This window comes from Raphanus sativus, chromosome 6 (assembly GCF_000801105.2).
Source record: "Raphanus sativus cultivar WK10039 chromosome 6, ASM80110v3, whole genome shotgun sequence".
NCBI lineage: Eukaryota > Viridiplantae > Streptophyta > Magnoliopsida > Brassicales > Brassicaceae > Raphanus > Raphanus sativus.
Window position 1 is genome coordinate 10,120,743 of NC_079516.1, and position 18,837 is coordinate 10,139,579.

The following is an 18,837-nucleotide window of genomic DNA, read 5'->3' on the forward strand; positions in this document are numbered from 1 at the left end:
ACTCTCAAATCAACAATATCAATTCTTAACAATGCAGTTGAAAAGTATCCTACAACGAAAATTTAAATTGAATTATTTTTTTTGAACTGAAAATGTAAATTGAAGATTTTGTATGCAATGTTTTGTACATCAAAACTAGTATCTCCAACCCACTCTATAATTCACTCTAAAATATAATTTGAACTAATAAGTGTTCCAATCCTATTCTATTTTTAACTCCATAATGAAGTGTAAAATGAGTTTACTTCATCAATGAAATAATAATTTTATTTTTGATTACTATTCTATTTTTCACTTTAAAAAGGAATAAAATTAAAATAAAACTCAATTTCATTATTGAGTTACTCTATTTTAGAAAAAATGTAAAATTTTATATTGGAAATATTCTAGGCTTGTAAATAATAGAAAATAGGTTATTTTTATATACAACATAAATAAATTCTCTAAGATAGTACTACCAAGTTTTGATTATAAATATAAGACATAAGAGTCAAAATGATCATATTGTTTAATTAAAAAGTTAAATAGGCAATTATACTATTTAAGTTAACTAGTTTAGATTTAGAGTTTAGATTTGAGAAGTGAGCTTGCGCGGATAACCAGAGTTACCGGTTCGACTGCTAGTCTAGGTTAGATATGAAAACACTGGTGCACACTAAAAATATTTAAGATTAAAAATAAAATTTTCTCAATCATAAACTTCAAACACCAAATGTAAATTATTTTTGATACCTATTTAACATAATTATCTCGTACTTTATAAGTGCAGATCAAAATCTAATATATTCTTAGAATTAACTAATTTAGTTTCAGAATTTTGTATATTAAAATGTATCCTTGAAAAATCTGCCCGGAAGCAAAAGTGCAAACAATTCAAACTGAAATCATGAAACATATAATTACACTATTTTTTTCTCTTCTTACTAATATAATTTTCAAAAAGAGTGTAGACTTAAAAAGAGGAGAAAAACAGAGAGTCTCTTCTTTTCTTGTTATTCTGTCAGTATCTTTCTGTGTGTGTTTTTTGGCATTTTCATTTGGGTGTTTGCTCGTTTGGTCCCTTTTTGATGACTTTTTAATTCCCTTTCTTTTTTTTTTATTCTGTCATTTTTAATTTGGTGGTCTGTAGTAGTGAGAGATGGCAAATAATATTAGGTGATTAGGTAATGGTGGTGTGGAATCGAAGGAAAACTACTTGAAAATTAGAATGTTGTAGAGATTAACTACTCAATAATTACCCAAGAAAGGGAACGATTAAAATAATAAAAACCAAAACAGTATCAGTCAAGTGCTTATTTTTTGTGCATTCCTTTTTTCAGATCTCTAGAAAAAAATTCTCAGACTTTCAGGGCATTTTGGTGGTTTGGTTTGCTTTGTTTCTCGGGATAATTCTCTTCTTACTTTCTTTTTTTATATTCTTACTCTTTCTCTCTCTTTCTTTCTCTCTTCTATCTACGAGCACTCATTCTCTTAATGCTTCATCCAAAAATTCTCTTTCTGAGCTGGGTATCTTAACAAGGCGTCATTTTTTTCTTGTGGGTCTTCTCCTTTAACTCCTTTCACTCGCATTCGATTTGTATTTAGAAAGAAAGAGGTCCATTGCTTGAAAAAGATTGCTCAAAGGTACTTTCTGTGTCTGAAAAAGACAGGGGAAGTAGAAGATAGAAAGATAGGAGAGACAAAGGCAAAGTCTTTCATTCACATTTGAGGGGGGAGAGAGAGATGAGTTTGTGGGTTTTCTGAGAACTTGTTTTTTCAGATAGAAAAGTTGATTTGCTTAAAGAGGGAATATTGCCATGGAAGGTGTAAGATTGGTGTTTTGGAGATTATGGTTACTGGTTTTGGTATGGTTCCTTGATGTTACTACTGCTACACTTTCTCCTACTGGTGTTAACTATGAAGGTCAGTCTTCTTCTTTGGAGCCATCTCAGTTTCTGAAAGAAAAGAAAAAATTTAAGTTGATTTTTAATTTGTCGCAAACATAGTACTTCAGATTGGAGTTTCTCTGAGCAATTTATCATCTTTGTTTGTCTATGTTTCTTTTCGTTTTTGCGAAAATTCTGGCGAATGTTTTGTGTGGATTGTGTTATTTTTTTGTATTTATTGGATAAAATAAATATCAGCTTTAAATGCTTTCACCAATACCAGCTCAAAGTTTTACTTATTTCTTGGATGAAAGATTTATGGTTTTTTTTTTTAATTTTCTATTTCAATATAAAGATCCAACTTTTAGCAAAAAGAGAATTCAGAAGAGTTTTGAGGCTAGATTTTGTTATCTTAATCTGAATTTTCTTGTTTTTTTATTTGTTTGGTCTGAAATGAGCAGTGACGGCTTTGGTGGCTATAAAGAGTGAATTGAATGATCCGTACAATGTACTTGAGAATTGGGATGTGAATTCAGTTGATCCTTGTAGCTGGAGAATGGTCACTTGCACTGATGGCTATGTCTCTGCACTGTGAGTCTTCTCTTTTCTCTATAGCACACACCAGAATAAAAGAAACCAAATAGAATATCTGAGACTTTATGTCGTGTTTGCTTAATGAAACAGGGGACTTCCTAGCCAAAGCTTGTCGGGTACATTGTCTCCTAGAATCGGAAACCTCACCTATCTACAATCTGTGTAAAGATTCTTTACTATGTTTGATTCTTGTTCTGTAAATTTTTTATTTATTTTTTATTGAGTTAAAGAATTGTGATGTAGATTGTTGCAAAACAATGCAATCTCTGGTCCAATTCCTGATACGATAGGGAAGTTGGAGAAGCTTCAGACACTTGATCTTTCCAACAATTCATTCACCGGGGAGATACCTGCCTCACTTGGACAACTCAACAACTTGAATTACTTGTGAGTGTTCCTTCTTTTTGTTGCATGTTTATGAAGCTCCTCCAGTTTCAAGTCTCACCGTCTTTTACTCCTTTCTTGTTCAGGCGGTTGAACAATAACAGTCTTTCAGGAACTTGCCCCCAGTCTCTGTCCAAGATCCAGGGACTTACTCTAGTGTATATGTCCTTTACACTTTTGCCTCATGCTCGAACCAAATACAATCTTCACCAACTTATTTGATTCTTTTAATGTGCAGCGATATTTCGTATAACAATCTTAGCGGTTCGCTGCCAAAAGTGTCTGCCAGAACTTTCAAGTAATCTTTACTAACTCTACTTTAATTTTTTCCGTTGAGGTGAAACTAAGTTTGTTCTGTTTCTTGGACAGGGTAATCGGAAACTCATTAATCTGTGGCCCAAAAGCTGTTGCAAATAACTGTTCTGCTGTTCTCCCTGAGCCTCTCACCCTTCCACAAGATGTTCCATCAGGTTTTATTATTATTATTTTTATTAACCATTTCACTTATCAGTCAATTGAGCTTTTAGCTTAACTTTCTATTTTTTTTAGATGAATCAGGAACTCATACCAATAGCCATCACGTAGCAGTTGCATTCGCGGCGAGCTTCAGCGCTGCATTTTTTGTTATCTTCACCAGTGGAATGTTTCTCTGGTGGAGATATCGACGCAACAAGCAAATCTTTTTCGACGTTAATGGTCAGTAGTATCTTGTTAAATTTCTCTGCGTTGCTTTTTTTTTTCTTACAACAGTCCCAATCTTTTATACTGGCAGAACAATATGATCTAGAGGTGAGCTTAGGACACTTGAAGAGGTATACATTCAAGGAGCTCAGATCCGCAACCAATCATTTCCACTCGAAGAACATTCTCGGGCAAGGCGGATACGGGATTGTGTATAAAGGTCACTTGAGCGACGGATCTTTGGTGGCTGTAAAGCGTCTCAAAGACTGTAACATCGCAGGCGGGGAAGTACAGTTTCAGACAGAAGTAGAGACTATAAGTCTCGCTCTTCATCGCAATCTCCTCAGGCTTCGAGGTTTCTGTAGTAGCAACAATGAGAGAATCTTGGTCTACCCTTACATGCCTAACGGAAGCGTCGCTTCACGGTTAAAAGGTAAAAAAAAGCAGTTTCCAAAACCGTTTTTTCCCGCTCTTTTTCGATATTTTTAAAGTTTGCTGCAACTTTTTGGTTAGATCATATCCGAGGAGAGCCAGCGTTAGACTGGTCGAGGAGGAAGAAGATAGCGGTTGGTACTGCGAGGGGACTAGTGTATCTCCATGAGCAGTGTGACCCGAAGATTATACACCGTGATGTGAAAGCAGCTAACATTCTATTGGATGAGGACTTTGAGGCGGTTGTTGGTGATTTCGGGTTAGCAAAGCTTCTAGACCATAGAGAGTCACATGTCACGACCGCGGTACGTGGAACCGTAGGCCACATTGCACCTGAGTACTTGTCCACTGGTCAGTCCTCGGAGAAGACTGATGTCTTTGGATTTGGTATACTGCTTCTTGAGCTCATTACGGGTCAGAAAGCTCTTGACTTTGGTCGATCCTCGCACCAGAAAGGTGTCATGCTCGATTGGGTAAGTCTTTTTTACTCTGTTTCTTCCTTCACTTCTTTGGAGGTAGGTATTGGTCGCAATTCTGGTTTGGTTCGGTTCTATCTTGCTTGAGAAAAAACTTGAAACCAAAACAAAATTGAAATTAACCATGATTTAGATTCAGAGTCGGTTTAGGTTAATCTCGGAATTGGTTTAATTTCGGTTCTGTGTTTGTGCTTGGTTTAACTCTAAACTCTGTTCTGTTTAATATAAGCTCTGGTTCAAGTTTGGATTGGTTTGTAAGTCAAACCAAAGAAAGAACGAGCCTTAATCCGGTTTGGTTTGGTTTGATTTGATTTATTAGTCCGAGAAATGAGAGGCTTGTTAAACATCATGGCAGGTGAAGAAGCTGCATCAAGAAGGGAAACTAAAGCAATTAATAGACAAAGATCTTAGCGACAAGTTCGATAGAGTGGAGCTTGAAGAGATAGTTCAAGTTGCTCTTCTTTGCACTCAGTTCAATCCATCTAACCGACCTAAAATGTCCGAAGTTATGAAAATGCTTGAAGGTGATGGTTTGGCTGAGAGATGGGAAGCTTCGCAGAGCGGTGGGGCGAAGTCGCTGCCTCCTCCGTTGCCGTCGGGGATGGTGAGTTCATCGCCGCGTGTAAGATATTACTCCGATTATATCCAGGAATCGTCACTTGTCGTGGAAGCCATTGAGCTCTCTGGTCCTCGATGAACAAGACTAATTTATCAGTCGCTTTTCTTTTTCTTGGGTTTGTTTTTATTTAACTTTTTCTGAAAAATTGTTATATAGTTGTGGAGCTGAGTGTGATTTACTAGTTTTCTGTAAAAAGATTTGTTTTTCTTCTGTAATATAATTGTTTAAGCTAAAAAATGTGGAGACTAAAAATCATTATTTAAAAAAATACTACAGTAATTTTAAATATAAATTAAATATAATTTAACTGATCATAAAATCTAGAATTTAATTTTCTGTTCAATATATAAATAAAGATATCAAAATCTGAAACAGCTTGTACATTCTTAAAGAAAATCAAATTATCTATCTATTTATATATTAACGAAGTAAAATAAACATATGAGTAGATCAAAGGACAGAGGAAGATTTGGGTTCAAAGACATTGAAGTTTTTAATGTGGCGTTGCTAGACAAACAGCTGTGGAGATTACTAGTCAACAAGGATTTTCTGCTGGCAAGAGTCTACAAGAGCAGGTATAACAAAAAGTCAGACCCTCTGTTGTATCAGCTTGCTTGGAAGACGGAAATGAGCCCCAAAATGCATCATTTTTTGTGGAGATGTATCAGCAATTCCCTGCCTTTGGCATGTAATATGGTGCGAAGGCATATCTCTAAAGACGCGGCTTGCTCCATATGTGGTGCTGAGACGGAATGTGTCAATCACGTGTTGTTTCAGTGCCCTTTTGCAAGACTTGTGTGGGCGCATTCTCAGATTCCTACTCCCCCCGAAGGCATCATGATGAACTCCATGTACTCAAATCTCTTTCATGTCCTGAACATCCGCAAAGAGTATCCTAGAGATGACTTTCAAGCAGAGCTAGTCCCTTGGATACTTTGGCGCTTGTGGAAGGATAGAAATGAATTGCTCTTCAAAGGAAAAGAATATGAAGCTACGAGTATTATTCAGAAGACAAAGGAGTATGAGGAAGAGTGGAGAGAGAGGAATCGAGAAGTGAAATCTGAGGTTGAAAGAGGAGGGGCTACTAAGACCATCACCACAACAACACAACATTCATGGTCGCCACCACCTGCCAACCGGTTAAAATGTAATTCTGATGGGGCATGGAATCCGAGTAGAGAGAGGAGCGGTTTGGGGTGGATTTGCAGAAATGAGAGATGAGGAATGTTGTGGGCGGGAGCAAGAGCTGTGACAAAATAAGAATCTGCAGTTGTATCAGAAGCGGAAGCTCTAAAGAAGGCAGCTGAGACTTTGGCCTCATTTGGCTATAGGAACATCATCTTTGAATCAGATTCTCGGTCTCTGGTCAAGATGCTAAACGGTTCAGAAGAGGTATGGCCAAGTCTTCAGCCCACTATAGAAGGGATAAGATATGTTTTGTCACAGATTCAAAGTTGGTCGGTGAGGTTCTATCCAAGGAAGGGTAACAAGGCAGCTGACAGAATAGCAAAGGAAACTATCACTTTTGTGTCTAATGTTCCTAGGTTATATTCTGTTGTAAGGCCTGATAATACAGTGTTTGAATCACATGAAAGTGAATGAAAGTTGAAGTTGAGTTTAAAAAAAAAAAGTAAACTCCATATATATTAACACTTAATTTAAGAGTTTGTAGATAGTTTTCTGATAATCATGCATTTTGAACTCACCCAATATTTTAACATAACTTATATCATAAAAATTATAGTTTTAGTGAAAATACATATACTAACCAGCTAATAATGTGCACGAGACATCAACATTAACTAAGTAACTAACCCCTTCGACTTGGAGAATATATATTTTGTGGATGGTTCTTGAGCTTTCACATTGATTTTTAGTGGACGTAAAAAGGTCTGAAAGGATGTCTCTGACAAAACCAATTGATGGATCAAGAAATCAACGATATACACTTAGAAATAAAAGCGCTTATCTTGACAATGAAAACATGATGCAGCATTCGACATTCAAAATTAATGGCGATGATAAAGGAACCATACACATGATTTTTTTCAACAAAGTTGAAAGAGTTTAAATCACTAAAAGTCGATTTCAAACTTTCAAGATCTCATATGTTTCAAGGGGACTTAATGTAATTGCCAATTCAATAGCTAGGACTGCTCGATATTTTATAGGGAACTCTATTTTGTTGGTTCTGTTCTGATCTAGTTATCTAGACCATTTATAGTTTGAGAAATGGAATGTTCTTTTGCTGTAAAAAAATCAATAAACAGTCATACAAATTAGGGTAAAATTAAGCATAGCTAAAGACGGAAGAATATTTGTATCTTGTAAAACGGAATGATGTTATATAGTGGAAAGCTAGAAAGTTGACAAAAAAGGAATTCTTCGTGATACTAGATAAACATAAAATTATAGGTCCATAAACCTTAGTTCTAGTTATTGTTGCTCAAATCGAGGTGTACAACAGTCGATTCCTTTTTCTAGAGTTTAAGTCTTTTTTATAGGTACATTAGTAATGAATTATGTTAGATCTTTCATATCATGAAATATGTAACGATCTCTCTTTAGTAATTAAAAGTTTTCATTGTATTCGGAGGTAGGAGGAAAACTCAGTTTGAAAACCTAAAATCGTCTAAGCATGAGAAGAAGGTCAGCGTCATGCTCTAACTTTGTCATGCTCTAACTATGCAGAATGACTTCATGGTTATTGCAACATCCTTTATAAGTTTATTGAGCTGAATAAATATGATTTTTGAAAGAGGCGTCTCCTTCTCGAGAATGTCGTGCTTGCTACATAACTAATTAAGAACTACTACAAGGATTCAATAGGGCATGCAGTGTTTTGAAACTCGATATATTAAAATCTTTCGACTCAGTCAAGTGGTCTAATTTCATTACATACACTCTACGATATGAATATCGTGATCAGTTTATTCACTTGATTCATGTATGAATTTCTACTACTGCTTTCTCCGTTTCTGTAAACGGTGAGTTCGAGTGCTTTTTCCTAGCACGAACGTTTTATGGAAAGGTTACACTCTCTCTGAATAGCTCTTTTTCATTGCCATATGTTCTCTCTTGACTTCTAAATAGAGCTTCTCTATCAGGGAGGATTGGAATCATCCAATCTGATCGAAGGTAAATCTTACTCATCTGAACTTCACTGACGACATTACGGTTTCCAGTGACAGAGACCCAAGATCTTTTCAAGGTATTTTTGCGGTCATGGACAAGTTTGAAACGCTTTCGGGCCTCACAATTAACTCTGTAAAGTCATCACCTACATGGAATGGAGGGTCAGTCAGATGTTTCAGGCTAAGGTGGATTTAATGCGCGCGCATTACCATTGACACCCTTCTAATTCGTTACATGGGACACCCTCTTAGAATAAAGTCAATGTCTAGAGGTGAATATGAGCCACTAATTGTCAAAATCAGGACATAGTTTCTATCCTGGTCAAGTTGACTTCTATCTTATGTGGTCATCTTCAGCTCATAATCTCAGGCATTGGTGTTCAGTTTTCCCACTTCTGAAACGATGTCTCAAAATGATTGAAATAATGGGCGGTACTTTCCTCTGGTATGGTTTTCTGAAGCCGGATACAAAAGAAAGATTACTTGAGATGAGGTTTACAAACCAAAGGCAGATGGTGGTCTTGGAATCAGACACATGATTGGCTCTTTTTGTGTATTTGCTCTAAGCATATTCTAGAGATTACTTACAAATCGGATTTCCCGCTATTTTGCTTGGACTAGGAAATATCTTCTACGTCGTCAATTTTTTGGGGGTGTCAGCGATTGATATGCAGGCTCTTGAATATAGTAGCTGGCAACATTTTTCTACGATCTGAAATTGGTAACATTAATTAAACCCTGTTTTAGTTTGATAATTTGTTAAACTAACTGATTGATGTGGCAGAAGATTCAAGCACCCAAGTACTCAATGTTAGTTGCTGTACAACTGTTGCTGCTTCAACCACTTCTGGATGGTGCAACTTTCGAAGATGACATGGATATCACTTATAACGGCAGATAATAACCTATATCAAGGCTGTTCCGCCTATCGGGAAATGATGCATGATGCGACTGTAGGCTGTGGCGACATGTTGAGGATTACTACAAGGTATGGTTTTCATAAAATAAAAATGGAATCAATTGATAGAGCGAAGCAGTACAGTGATATGGAGCGATCTGATTTGGTCCCGCAAGCCTTCCTCGGTTCTCTTTCACTGTGTGGCTTTTTCTACAGAAGATGCTCTCTACGAGGTCATATTCAATCATAAGAGAACCAAATATTTCTGTGCGTTGATCCGGAGGAGACTCGTGACCACCTTTACTTTGTTTGTCCATACACCTATATGATTTGTACATAGCTTAAGGGCTCTCTCTTTTCCCGAACAAATCCCGACTGATGCCTCTTGGCTCTTTTAGTTATCTTTCCAAAAATTGATTCACAGTGTTTGGCAAAACCTTAACGGTAGGAAGTATAACAACACATGTCATACATCTCTCAAGATCTCACTCAAGCAATTGATAAGACAATACAAAACGAAATTTCATCCTTAGAGTTACGCCCCAAGAATATGCCTCTCTGCAACACAATGATGATCTGATGGATGAGAAGAAGCACATAGCTTTGATAGCTTTGATTTTTCATATAATGTATTGAATTATACGCACACTATATTTTCGTGAACGGTTCCAAATTTTTTTTATTGTAAACATTTTTTCCTTTATTTATAAATAAATATAATATTTCAACCCAGAAAAAAATAAGCCACAAAGATTTTATAATCATGTTATGAGAACCAAAAGCCAAACTGGCTCTATTACAAAAATATCCAGCTATTAATTAAATGTCCTCAAACACTTCCATCCCTTGGATTTGCTAGTTCTCTAATCCATAACTAGTTTTGGCAAGAAAAACACTTAAGCTGGATATTGCAAGCTCTGGGAAGCACTTGCAGGTCTGTGCCAAAGGTCAACTTTGCTTTTGCACTAGCATGAACATTGACCAGCTCAAGACATGGCAATTTCTCGAGGAAATGTTTCATTTGCTCCAACTCTCCTTTAGTTCCACAGTAGTCAATTATCTCTAGGATTTTCACATGACATGAGGATAGGAATGAGTATTCTGACAAGCATTCGCAAAGTAGAGGTTCAGATTCTTCTCCATATACATCATAGAAATGCAAGGGACCCTAAAACAGATACACGGATGATCAACTATAGATTCTTCAATCAACTTTTGGTTTAAGATATTAAGAGCTTTCTTATACCTTGATGACAAGAGTTTAGATTTGGAGACTTTTTAAGCAGTAGTGGCAGAAATTTCCAACTCCAACACGAGTGCTGGAACTCAGTTGTAATAGATACACGAGATAGATTTTTGAACAGTGGGATTAATTCAGCAAATGAATATAATACCTGGAAAGGAAAAACAAACTACAATCTTTAATCAGATAATCGAAACCTTAAGAAATATTTTCATTTTATATAAAAACAAAATAGTAAAGTTAAAAAAGAATAGCTTTTACATGTCCTCAAGATGAAAAGTAAAATTACCCTTGAGGTTTCAGGAGACGACAAGTCGAGGACCTCAACATTTCTTAACCCTTTAAGCAGATTCATTGGATTGCCTTCATTAGGAGATCCCCTGTACTCAAGAGATAGCTTAGCTTTAACAAGGGAGTGGAGATTAACAATTGGATACTCATCTCCAGTATAACCACGGTAGTTTAAGTAAGCAAGTCTTGGAGTATCAAAAGAAAAGCTCCAAGGAACACCATATGCGATACTACCTTTACATGAAAGAGTGAGTCTCTCGAGAGTAGTACACGAAATGGTTAGACACTGTTTCGCTACCCAAGGGCAACCACGTAAGGTTAATTCCTCAAGTACAGGACAAGCAGAAAGAAGAGCTTCAAACTCGCAACCAGGGAACCGAACTCGGAAAAGAAAGAGAGTCTTAAGAGAAGGAAGAGAAGCATTCTCAGGAACCATAGCAAATTTAACGACCCTTCCTAGTTTCAGTTTAACAATTGTCTTGCAAGTGAAGATCTCTAAAGGCATTGTAATCACATCTTTAGTAAGTGTGTCCAGATCAAGATCAAGATCCAAGATGCCACGGCTCAGCACATTAAGCATCCAACGATTGATATGAGCTGGCTCAACAATGCGTCTAATTTTCATAGAGAATCTCCTAATGGTAGAATCACTAGACACAGCCAATACTCTGTCTACGAAGTCTATGAAACTCATGTTACTTTTGGGTTTCCAAAAGTCAAATTTGACGAAACGAAGATCAAGATTTGGACTCTTGGCAAACAGATTCCTCCATCTCTTTGAGAAAACAGAAGTCAATGCAGCTTCCTTTGTCGGTAGAAAGGATAGAATTTGGCAAACTGTCTCATCAGGTAAATCGCTGATCCTATCCATCTTTTTCGCCTAGAAAGCCTAGAGTCCCCGACAAGGCTGAGGAGAAACTAAAGAAAACTAACACGTAAAAATTAGGGTTTGGTCTGGTTATAAAAACAAAATCGAACCAAATTCTAAACCAAACAAATAACTTTTTTTTTTTGCCATCTGGTAATATTATTAAAGCTCAAAAGTCTAAGAAACCAAGTACAACATGGTCCAAAAAGCCAAGCCCAAACACAAAAAGAAAACAAGCCTAAACAGACCGTCTTACACTAACAGGCCCAAAAATCAACCCACTACTCGCCGCTCCACGTGTTGCCACATAACAACAAGATAGAACGCGTGTCGAGGTTGCAGAGCCACCATCTCCGATGACCGGAAATCACCGCCAAGGCCTACGTCCATTTCTCCACCGGAACACTAGCCACCGTCTTCAAATCCTAGCGAAAGTCGTTACTGAAACCACACGAGACAATTACCCCCGGAATCACCACCGGGAAATTCCCATGAACACCGAACTCCACTTCCAACAACAGCGTTAGAAGTACAGGGATTCAGGTTCGTCATCACACGCCAACGCTTAGAGAGCATCCATCGATTCAATGAATCGAGATCTCCTCCACGCTTGGCCACCAAACACCAGATCGGACCTACTTACAGTGCAAGCACTTCCAAGGAAACGAAGCCGGCAACCACCGTCGAAGAAGAGACGGCACGGCTCCAGAGTCAATCGCCAGCCATCCATCGAGAGGGAGATGCGAGGCCGGAAGCTAAAATGCCGGCGATGAGAAAACAGAGAACGTTTCTTCATCCCGAAACCGAGGGAAGCGAAAGAAAATTGGACCTGAAAGTCCCTTCCCACCGATAACAACATGCAAAACAAGAAAATAAGAAAACCTAAGGGAGTCGGACCGGCGGTGGCTTTAGGAGCCAAAACCACCGGTCGGAGACAAAGACTACGGTGGTTGTGTTAGAGAGAGAAACAGAGAGATTTGGTCTAGAGAGAGAGTTTTATATTAGAGCGACCATACCCTCGTTACCAACCAAATAACTATCTTCCAAACATTATTTAGAATGTAACTTTTAAGTTTTTACGTGTCAAAAGAAAAATGATGATATGCTTAGTTAAAGAAATGACATGGCTTCCTTCTAATTATGACATGACATATACAAATTTAATTATAATGAACCTCGAAAGAACAATAACAAAATCATCATCAGATCGATGAGAAAAAATTCAATTGCGAAAATGGAACATCTCAGCTGCGCCTCATTCCCTTTCTAGATTCAGCTCCATCGAAGCATAATCCCCATCATCAGATCTCGTCGATTGCATTTGAATCTGATTCGAACATGGCAGGAGCTGCTTCTGCGCTGTTTCTGCTCGACATCAAAGGCCGCGTTCTCGTCTGGCGTGACTACCGCGGCGACGTCTCCGCCGCTCAAGCCGAACGCTTCTTCTCTAAGCTCATCGAGAAAGAGGTTTCGCTTTTCTGATTACTGTAGAATCGGACGATAATTGAATTCATCTGTCTTCTTTTAGAATAATAGATTTGTATCGGAAGATTCATTTTCTTGTTTTTGGTTTGTTACAGGGAGATTCACAGTCAAATGATCCAGTTGCTTACGATAACGGGGTCACTTACATGTTTGTCCAACACAGTAACGTTTACCTTATGATAGCTTCAAGACAGAACTGTAATGCCGCCAGCCTTATCACCTTCCTTCACCGTGTTGTAGATGTAAGTTATTCTTCAGCTTTTTATGGTCACCAGATTTGGTATATGATGCAAGTGGTGATTTATCTATCTTATATAGGTCTTCAAGCATTACTTTGAGGAGTTAGAGGAAGAGTCACTCAGGGATAACTTTGTCGTTGTGGTGTGTGTTTTACTTCTTCCTTAGCTCTTATAGCTACTATTTTTTTTTTGGCTATATTGAAATTGATTTTATTGGTGATGATGGCAGTATGAGTTACTTGATGAGATGATGGACTTTGGGTACCCTCAGTATACCGAAGCAAGAATCCTCTGTGAGTTCATCAAGACTGATGCTTATAGAATGGAAGTTACACAGAGACCTCCAATGGCTGTCACTAATGCCGTCTCCTGGAGGAGTGAGGGATTGCAGTACAAGAAGAACGAAGTCAGTGCCTTTTGTTTTCAAGTGAAGAGTGTGTTTTTGTCCTGCAAATGAATTACAGTCTGCTCTTGTTTTTTCCAGGTTTTCTTGGATGTGATTGAGAATGTGAATATTCTTGTTAACAGTAATGGGCAAATCGTCAGGTCTGATGTTGTTGGAGCCCTGAAGATGCGTACTTACTTGACGTATGTTCCTGATCAACTAAAGAATTTTGAATGTTATCCCCTTTTGCTTTGATCTTTGTCTTGCCGTTTTTATCTGACTCTTTTGCTCTTTGATCCATTCTGTTGCAGTGGGATGCCAGAGTGTAAGTTAGGACTGAATGATAGAGTATTACTGGAAGCGCAGGGACGAGCAACAAAGGGAAAAGCCATTGATTTAGAAGACATCAAATTTCATCAGTATGTTCCTTTAGCTCCATTGATCATAACCCTTCTAGTTTCTTTTTATTCAAACGGTTCTATACTTCAGAGTTTTATGTATTCTTTTCTTCAACGCAGGTGTGTTCGATTGGCCCGTTTTGAAAATGATAGGACAATATCTTTCATACCACCTGATGGGGCTTTTGATCTGATGACATATAGACTCAGTACTCAGGTTTAACATGTGCAATTAGCATGGATTGGATTTTTTTTCCTCGTCCTAATTCTGTACTCCTTGGTTCAGGTAAAGCCTCTTATATGGGTGGAAGCGCAAATAGAAAGGCATTCCAAAAGTCGTGTTGAGATGCTCGTAAAAGCTAGAAGTCAGTTCAAGGAACGAAGGTAAATATTTGTTAGGGCATTATGCTACTTTTTCCTGTTATCTTTCACTTTAATGCACATATCTTGATGATCGATCAGATTCTTTGAACATTTGATTTTGAGATCTTTCTGTTTTGCAGCACCGCAACAAATGTTGAGATTGAGTTGCCTGTACAAGCCGATGCATCTAACCCCACCGTTAGGACAAATCTGGGGTCTGCTGCTTATGCTCCTGAAAAAGATGCATTGGTCTGGAAAATCAAATCTTTCCCCGGGAACAAGGTAGACGCTTTTTTCCTTGATCCACAGCCATGTAGTCTCAATGTTAACCTCTAGAAAAACAAATATAGGAGTACATGTTGAGGGCAGAGTTCCATCTTCCCAGTATAACTGCAGAAGAAGCAACACCAGAGCGAAAAGCTCCTATCCGTGTCAAATTCGAGATCCCATATTTCACTGTCTCAGGGATTCAGGTAAGCTTGGTAGTTTTGTTTCCACATCTTCTGCGTACAAGTCATTAAACTTTCATGTACTATATGCTGGTGTGTGGTGTAGGTTCGGTACCTGAAGATAATCGAGAAGAGCGGGTACCAAGCACTTCCATGGGTGAGATACATAACCATGGCTGGTGAGTACGAACTAAGACTCGCCTAAGGCTCATTCGGCTATTCATTTGTTAAGTCAATTGTGGTTCCCACATTCATTGGGGAATCGATAAAACGAAACAAAACGAAACAGGACAAACGTAGAGAAAAAGAGACTGTTTTGAAACATTTTTTAGCGGATCAAATCTGCCTTTAATTTGATTTAGTAGCCATATTCTTGTGAATTTATTTAATGGTGATTTTTTTTACTTTACACATGGCCCTTTGCTACCTTTCACTACATGCTTCCATCTTTTTAACTCCAGCTACATTCTGTCTGTGTTCTGTTCTATGATCAAAATTGTTAAATGATTATATTTTGGTTTTGGCCTTTTGGGGCATATGTTACTGTAATATATAGCTACCAAGAGCACATGTTTTTACAAATAATAAGCCAACGTGTACAGTCTTAAAATAAAACTTGGAGCCGATAGAATTAATCAAAATACAAGCACGCATTGGAGAGACATGTAAACTTCCGAGTTATCCAAAACTTCTCGATCAAATCCGCCTAGGTAAGCTCGGAGGAATGCGATTGCGGGTCTTGATTCGACCTTTCACAGACGTGTTGGCATGAAAGTAAGAAGTGAGTTTTTGTAGCTTCGTTTTCCCATTCCACAGTTTCAATCCATTCTCTCTCTGTGTATCTTATTACTACTCCATTTTCACCATGGTTGCCACTTTGGGAATCGAGCGGAAGCTTTTTTCGGACATCTGATTATATCAATTCTCTTTAGACATGGAAAAGGCAGAGAATTCCAGTAGATATTCTTAAGCTCTGGTAGTTCACCCAGCGTAAGAAATTCCAGCCTTCGAAAAGGAACAATCCCTTGCATGGAACAATAATAGTGGCTCAGCTGACACAGGTTAAATTTAAGTTTTAGCTCTTTTGTCACATTACATAACAGGTTTCGTAGCTCATTTGGTTAATGTTCTTCTCTTCTGGCAAAGCCAACCTGGGTTCGATACCACAATGTGCTTCTTTTACTGATTTTTTATTAAAACTATTTTTATTCTGGGCCAAAGACCATCTATTGACACTCCTTAAATTTTGGGCTGGATCCACCACTGGGTGGAGCAGGTCAAAATGTATTTACTATATTGCGTTTTATTTTTCGAAGATGATAAAATTCCTAAAGAGAAATTGATAAGCTTATGGATATGCGAAGGGATAATTATAGATGGAAGTGGAGGTATAGAAAAGTTGTCATGTAGAGTTGAGTTGTATGAGAAGAGTTGTCTTCCCTGTTAGTTCCAGGATTGGTACTGAGTTCGTGTGAAGCAGTGGAGTGTCACACAGCTGACTTGGTATGTAGTATACCAAAGGAGGATGTGTTACACAGCCGCTTTGATGTGTGAGATACCAGTTCAAGTTAAGTTGGACAAGTATGACGTGGAGTTGAGAGAAGCTTGGGAGATAAGCTTCGCAAAGATTTGGTAACAGCAAGATCGTGACTTGAGGATAAGTCTTGGAAGATCTTCTGGCGCAAGATATAAGGAAGATGAGATTGCATCTGAGGTATATAAGGGAGTGAGAGGCAGATGGCCTCTTCACGGGTTTTAGATTTTAGAAGGCGATTGCTTAAGTGTGTTCAGCATTGCGCATTAGGTTCGTTGTGACAGGGGGAGAGTAGCTCGACCTGTCCTTGGGTAGATTAGGAATTGGTTCGTGACAAGTCCAGGAAGACGTTGTGTAATTTGAATTAGACAAGTCAAGTGTGATTGTCTAAGATATTCTTAATAAAACAAGTTGTGTCTTGAGTATTGGACGAGTTCTTTAAGGAATCGGTGTCCACTTGTTTTTACATTTGGTATCAGTGCGGGTCACCTCTGTGGATTCACAGAGTCTACTCACAGGTTGAGATCCGAGGACATCTATGGATACCATGAAAGAACTCATGGCTCTTCAAAAACCAATCATGCTAGACGAAGGAAACTTCGGTCACTGGAAAACTAGGATGCATCATATCATAAGAGGTTGATGAAGATGTTTGGACTGCAGTAGAACAAGGATGGAAAGCTCCGACAATGATCATGGATGACAAATCTGAAGAGCCAAAACCAAAAGACAAATGGTCTGATGCTGATAAAGTTGCCTCCAAGTTTAACTCAAAAGCACTCACCGTAATCTTTTCCGCTGTGGATCTTGACCAATTTAAGATCATACAAGGTTGTGAATCAACAAAAGAAGCTTGGGATACTCTCATCAACCACTTCGAAGGAAACACCAGCGTAAAGCGCACCAGGATTGATCACTTGGCTTCAAAATTTGAGAACTTACGTATGGAAGAAGATGAGACGATTGGAAGCTTCATCTCCAAGCTCAGCTCAATTGCAAATGAAGCCTCGGTCCTTGGAAAGAAGTACAATGAGAAAAATCTGGTCAAGAAACTTCTCAGATGTCTTCCACCTCGCTTTGAAGCCTACAAAGCGATATTAAAAATTGCAGTCAACGCGGATGAGATGAAATTTGATCAGTTAGCTGGTATTCTGAAAGTACATGACTTGGAACGTGTGAAATTGTGGATGAACCAACCAAAGACCAGAAAGGAGTTGCCTTCACTGCAGAATCCAAAGAAGCTGATCGAGTAAAGAAAATTGAGGAAAACATGGTCCTCATGGCGAAAAACTTCAATAAAATGCTGAAAAGAGTTGAAAAGGGTCACAATCGCTCTACTCAGAGACACCAAGGCAGGGACCGAGATCGCTCCTCCCAGAACAATAGGAATGACTCTGGTCAAGGAAATCGTCGAAAGAAACTACAATGCCATGAATGTGAGGGCTTTGATCACTACCAAAATGAGTGTCCTCTCACTAAGAGAAAGGAACTAAAATGCATAGAGTGCAAAGGCTATGGTCACACAAGAAGTGAGTGCCCAAAGAACCTCAAGAAGGATAAGTCATTGATATGTTTCAGCGATACTGAATCTGATGATGATAGTGAGAGTGAAGAACTCTTGCTGAACTTCTCTGCTCATGTCAATCCATCTGACGAGTCACACGAGCCTTTGATATGCTACACAGATTCAGAACCTGAGTGTGACAATGAGCCTCAAGAACACCTTCTAAGCTTTGTGGCACATATTGTAAAAGATGACGAGTCTCAAAAATCTCTACCTAGCTCAGAGTCGGACTCAGAAACTGAAGCTGATCCAGAGAAAGAAGGTACTGAACTGAAAGCAGAGTACCAAAGTCTTTTCGACAAGTTCACTGAATTGAGCCTTGAGAATCTACAACTGATTAAAGACCAAGCAATGCTGAAAGCTCAAGTGAATATACTAGAGCTAGAACAGACTGAGAACAACTCCGACTCAGAGAAAAACATCACTACGGGTGTAACGCCCCGACCGCCCACGGCTAATGGGCCACCCACACCCGCTCTCTCGGCCCGTGGGCCCCATTCCATCCGACGGTCGGTCGTTAATTTTCCAAGGCTCAAAATCATCGTTTACTGACCCTGCAATCACCACATGACCTTTCCCCGTGCTTTGGCCTCACTCACACGGTATCGCGAATCACTTCCCGATAGGTCACCCATCCTTTCACTACTCCAGCCCAAGCACGCTTAACTCTGGAGTTCTAAACGGATGTGTGACGGAAAAGGCAAGTCAACTTTGGTAATATAGGTAGCCAAATCAATTCTCTTAAGCCTTTTCACATATCACAACTCGGGATGTTACAACGGGAGCTGAGAAGGAAGATCATAATGACCTCAGGAAAACTATTTCAGAACAGGCGTACTCCTTAAAAATCCTAGAAGCAAGCTTCGACCAAACTAAACAACTGCTAAGTGAAGAACTTGACAAGAGTCGCTTACTGCAACGAGAGCTGACTGAGA

The 18,837-nt window shown here is 38.5% G+C and overlaps 2 protein-coding genes and 1 pseudogene across 4 annotated transcripts; 2 read left to right on the top strand and 1 right to left on the bottom strand.

Moving 5' to 3' along the window:
- The first annotated feature begins 1,160 nt into the window (after nt 1-1,160).
- Nucleotides 1,161-5,246, top strand: LOC108813144 (protein NSP-INTERACTING KINASE 3). Of its 3 annotated transcripts, none has more exons than XM_056988863.1 (11): nt 1,161-1,902; nt 2,327-2,456; nt 2,550-2,621; nt 2,703-2,846; nt 2,930-3,001; nt 3,082-3,141; nt 3,213-3,313; nt 3,393-3,539; nt 3,631-3,957; nt 4,038-4,429; nt 4,788-5,246. In XM_056988863.1, exons 1-11 carry the CDS (start codon nt 1,797-1,799, stop codon nt 5,127-5,129), a joined length of 1,893 nt encoding a protein of 630 aa, XP_056844843.1. In that variant the 5' UTR covers nt 1,161-1,796; the 3' UTR covers nt 5,130-5,246. The 3 variants fall into 3 exon arrangements, with proteins under 3 accessions (XP_056844843.1, XP_056844842.1, XP_018441112.1); XM_056988862.1 differs by having other exon boundaries at nt 3,402-3,539; nt 3,616-3,957; XM_018585610.2 differs by having other exon boundaries at nt 1,162-1,902; nt 3,616-3,957.
- A 4,537-nt stretch (nt 5,247-9,783) lies between these two features.
- On the bottom strand, nt 9,784-11,540 carry LOC108810476 (F-box protein At4g22280-like; annotated as a pseudogene).
- A 1,111-nt stretch (nt 11,541-12,651) lies between these two features.
- Nucleotides 12,652-15,213, top strand: LOC108810474 (AP-1 complex subunit mu-2-like). Its single transcript, XM_018582581.2, has 11 exons — nt 12,652-12,952; nt 13,066-13,212; nt 13,289-13,351; nt 13,439-13,615; nt 13,694-13,797; nt 13,906-14,013; nt 14,113-14,209; nt 14,279-14,376; nt 14,496-14,637; nt 14,706-14,828; nt 14,911-15,213. Exons 1-11 carry the CDS (start codon nt 12,824-12,826, stop codon nt 15,007-15,009), a joined length of 1,287 nt encoding a protein of 428 aa, XP_018438083.2. The 5' UTR covers nt 12,652-12,823; the 3' UTR covers nt 15,010-15,213.
- Nucleotides 15,214-18,837: the final 3,624 nt, after the last annotated feature.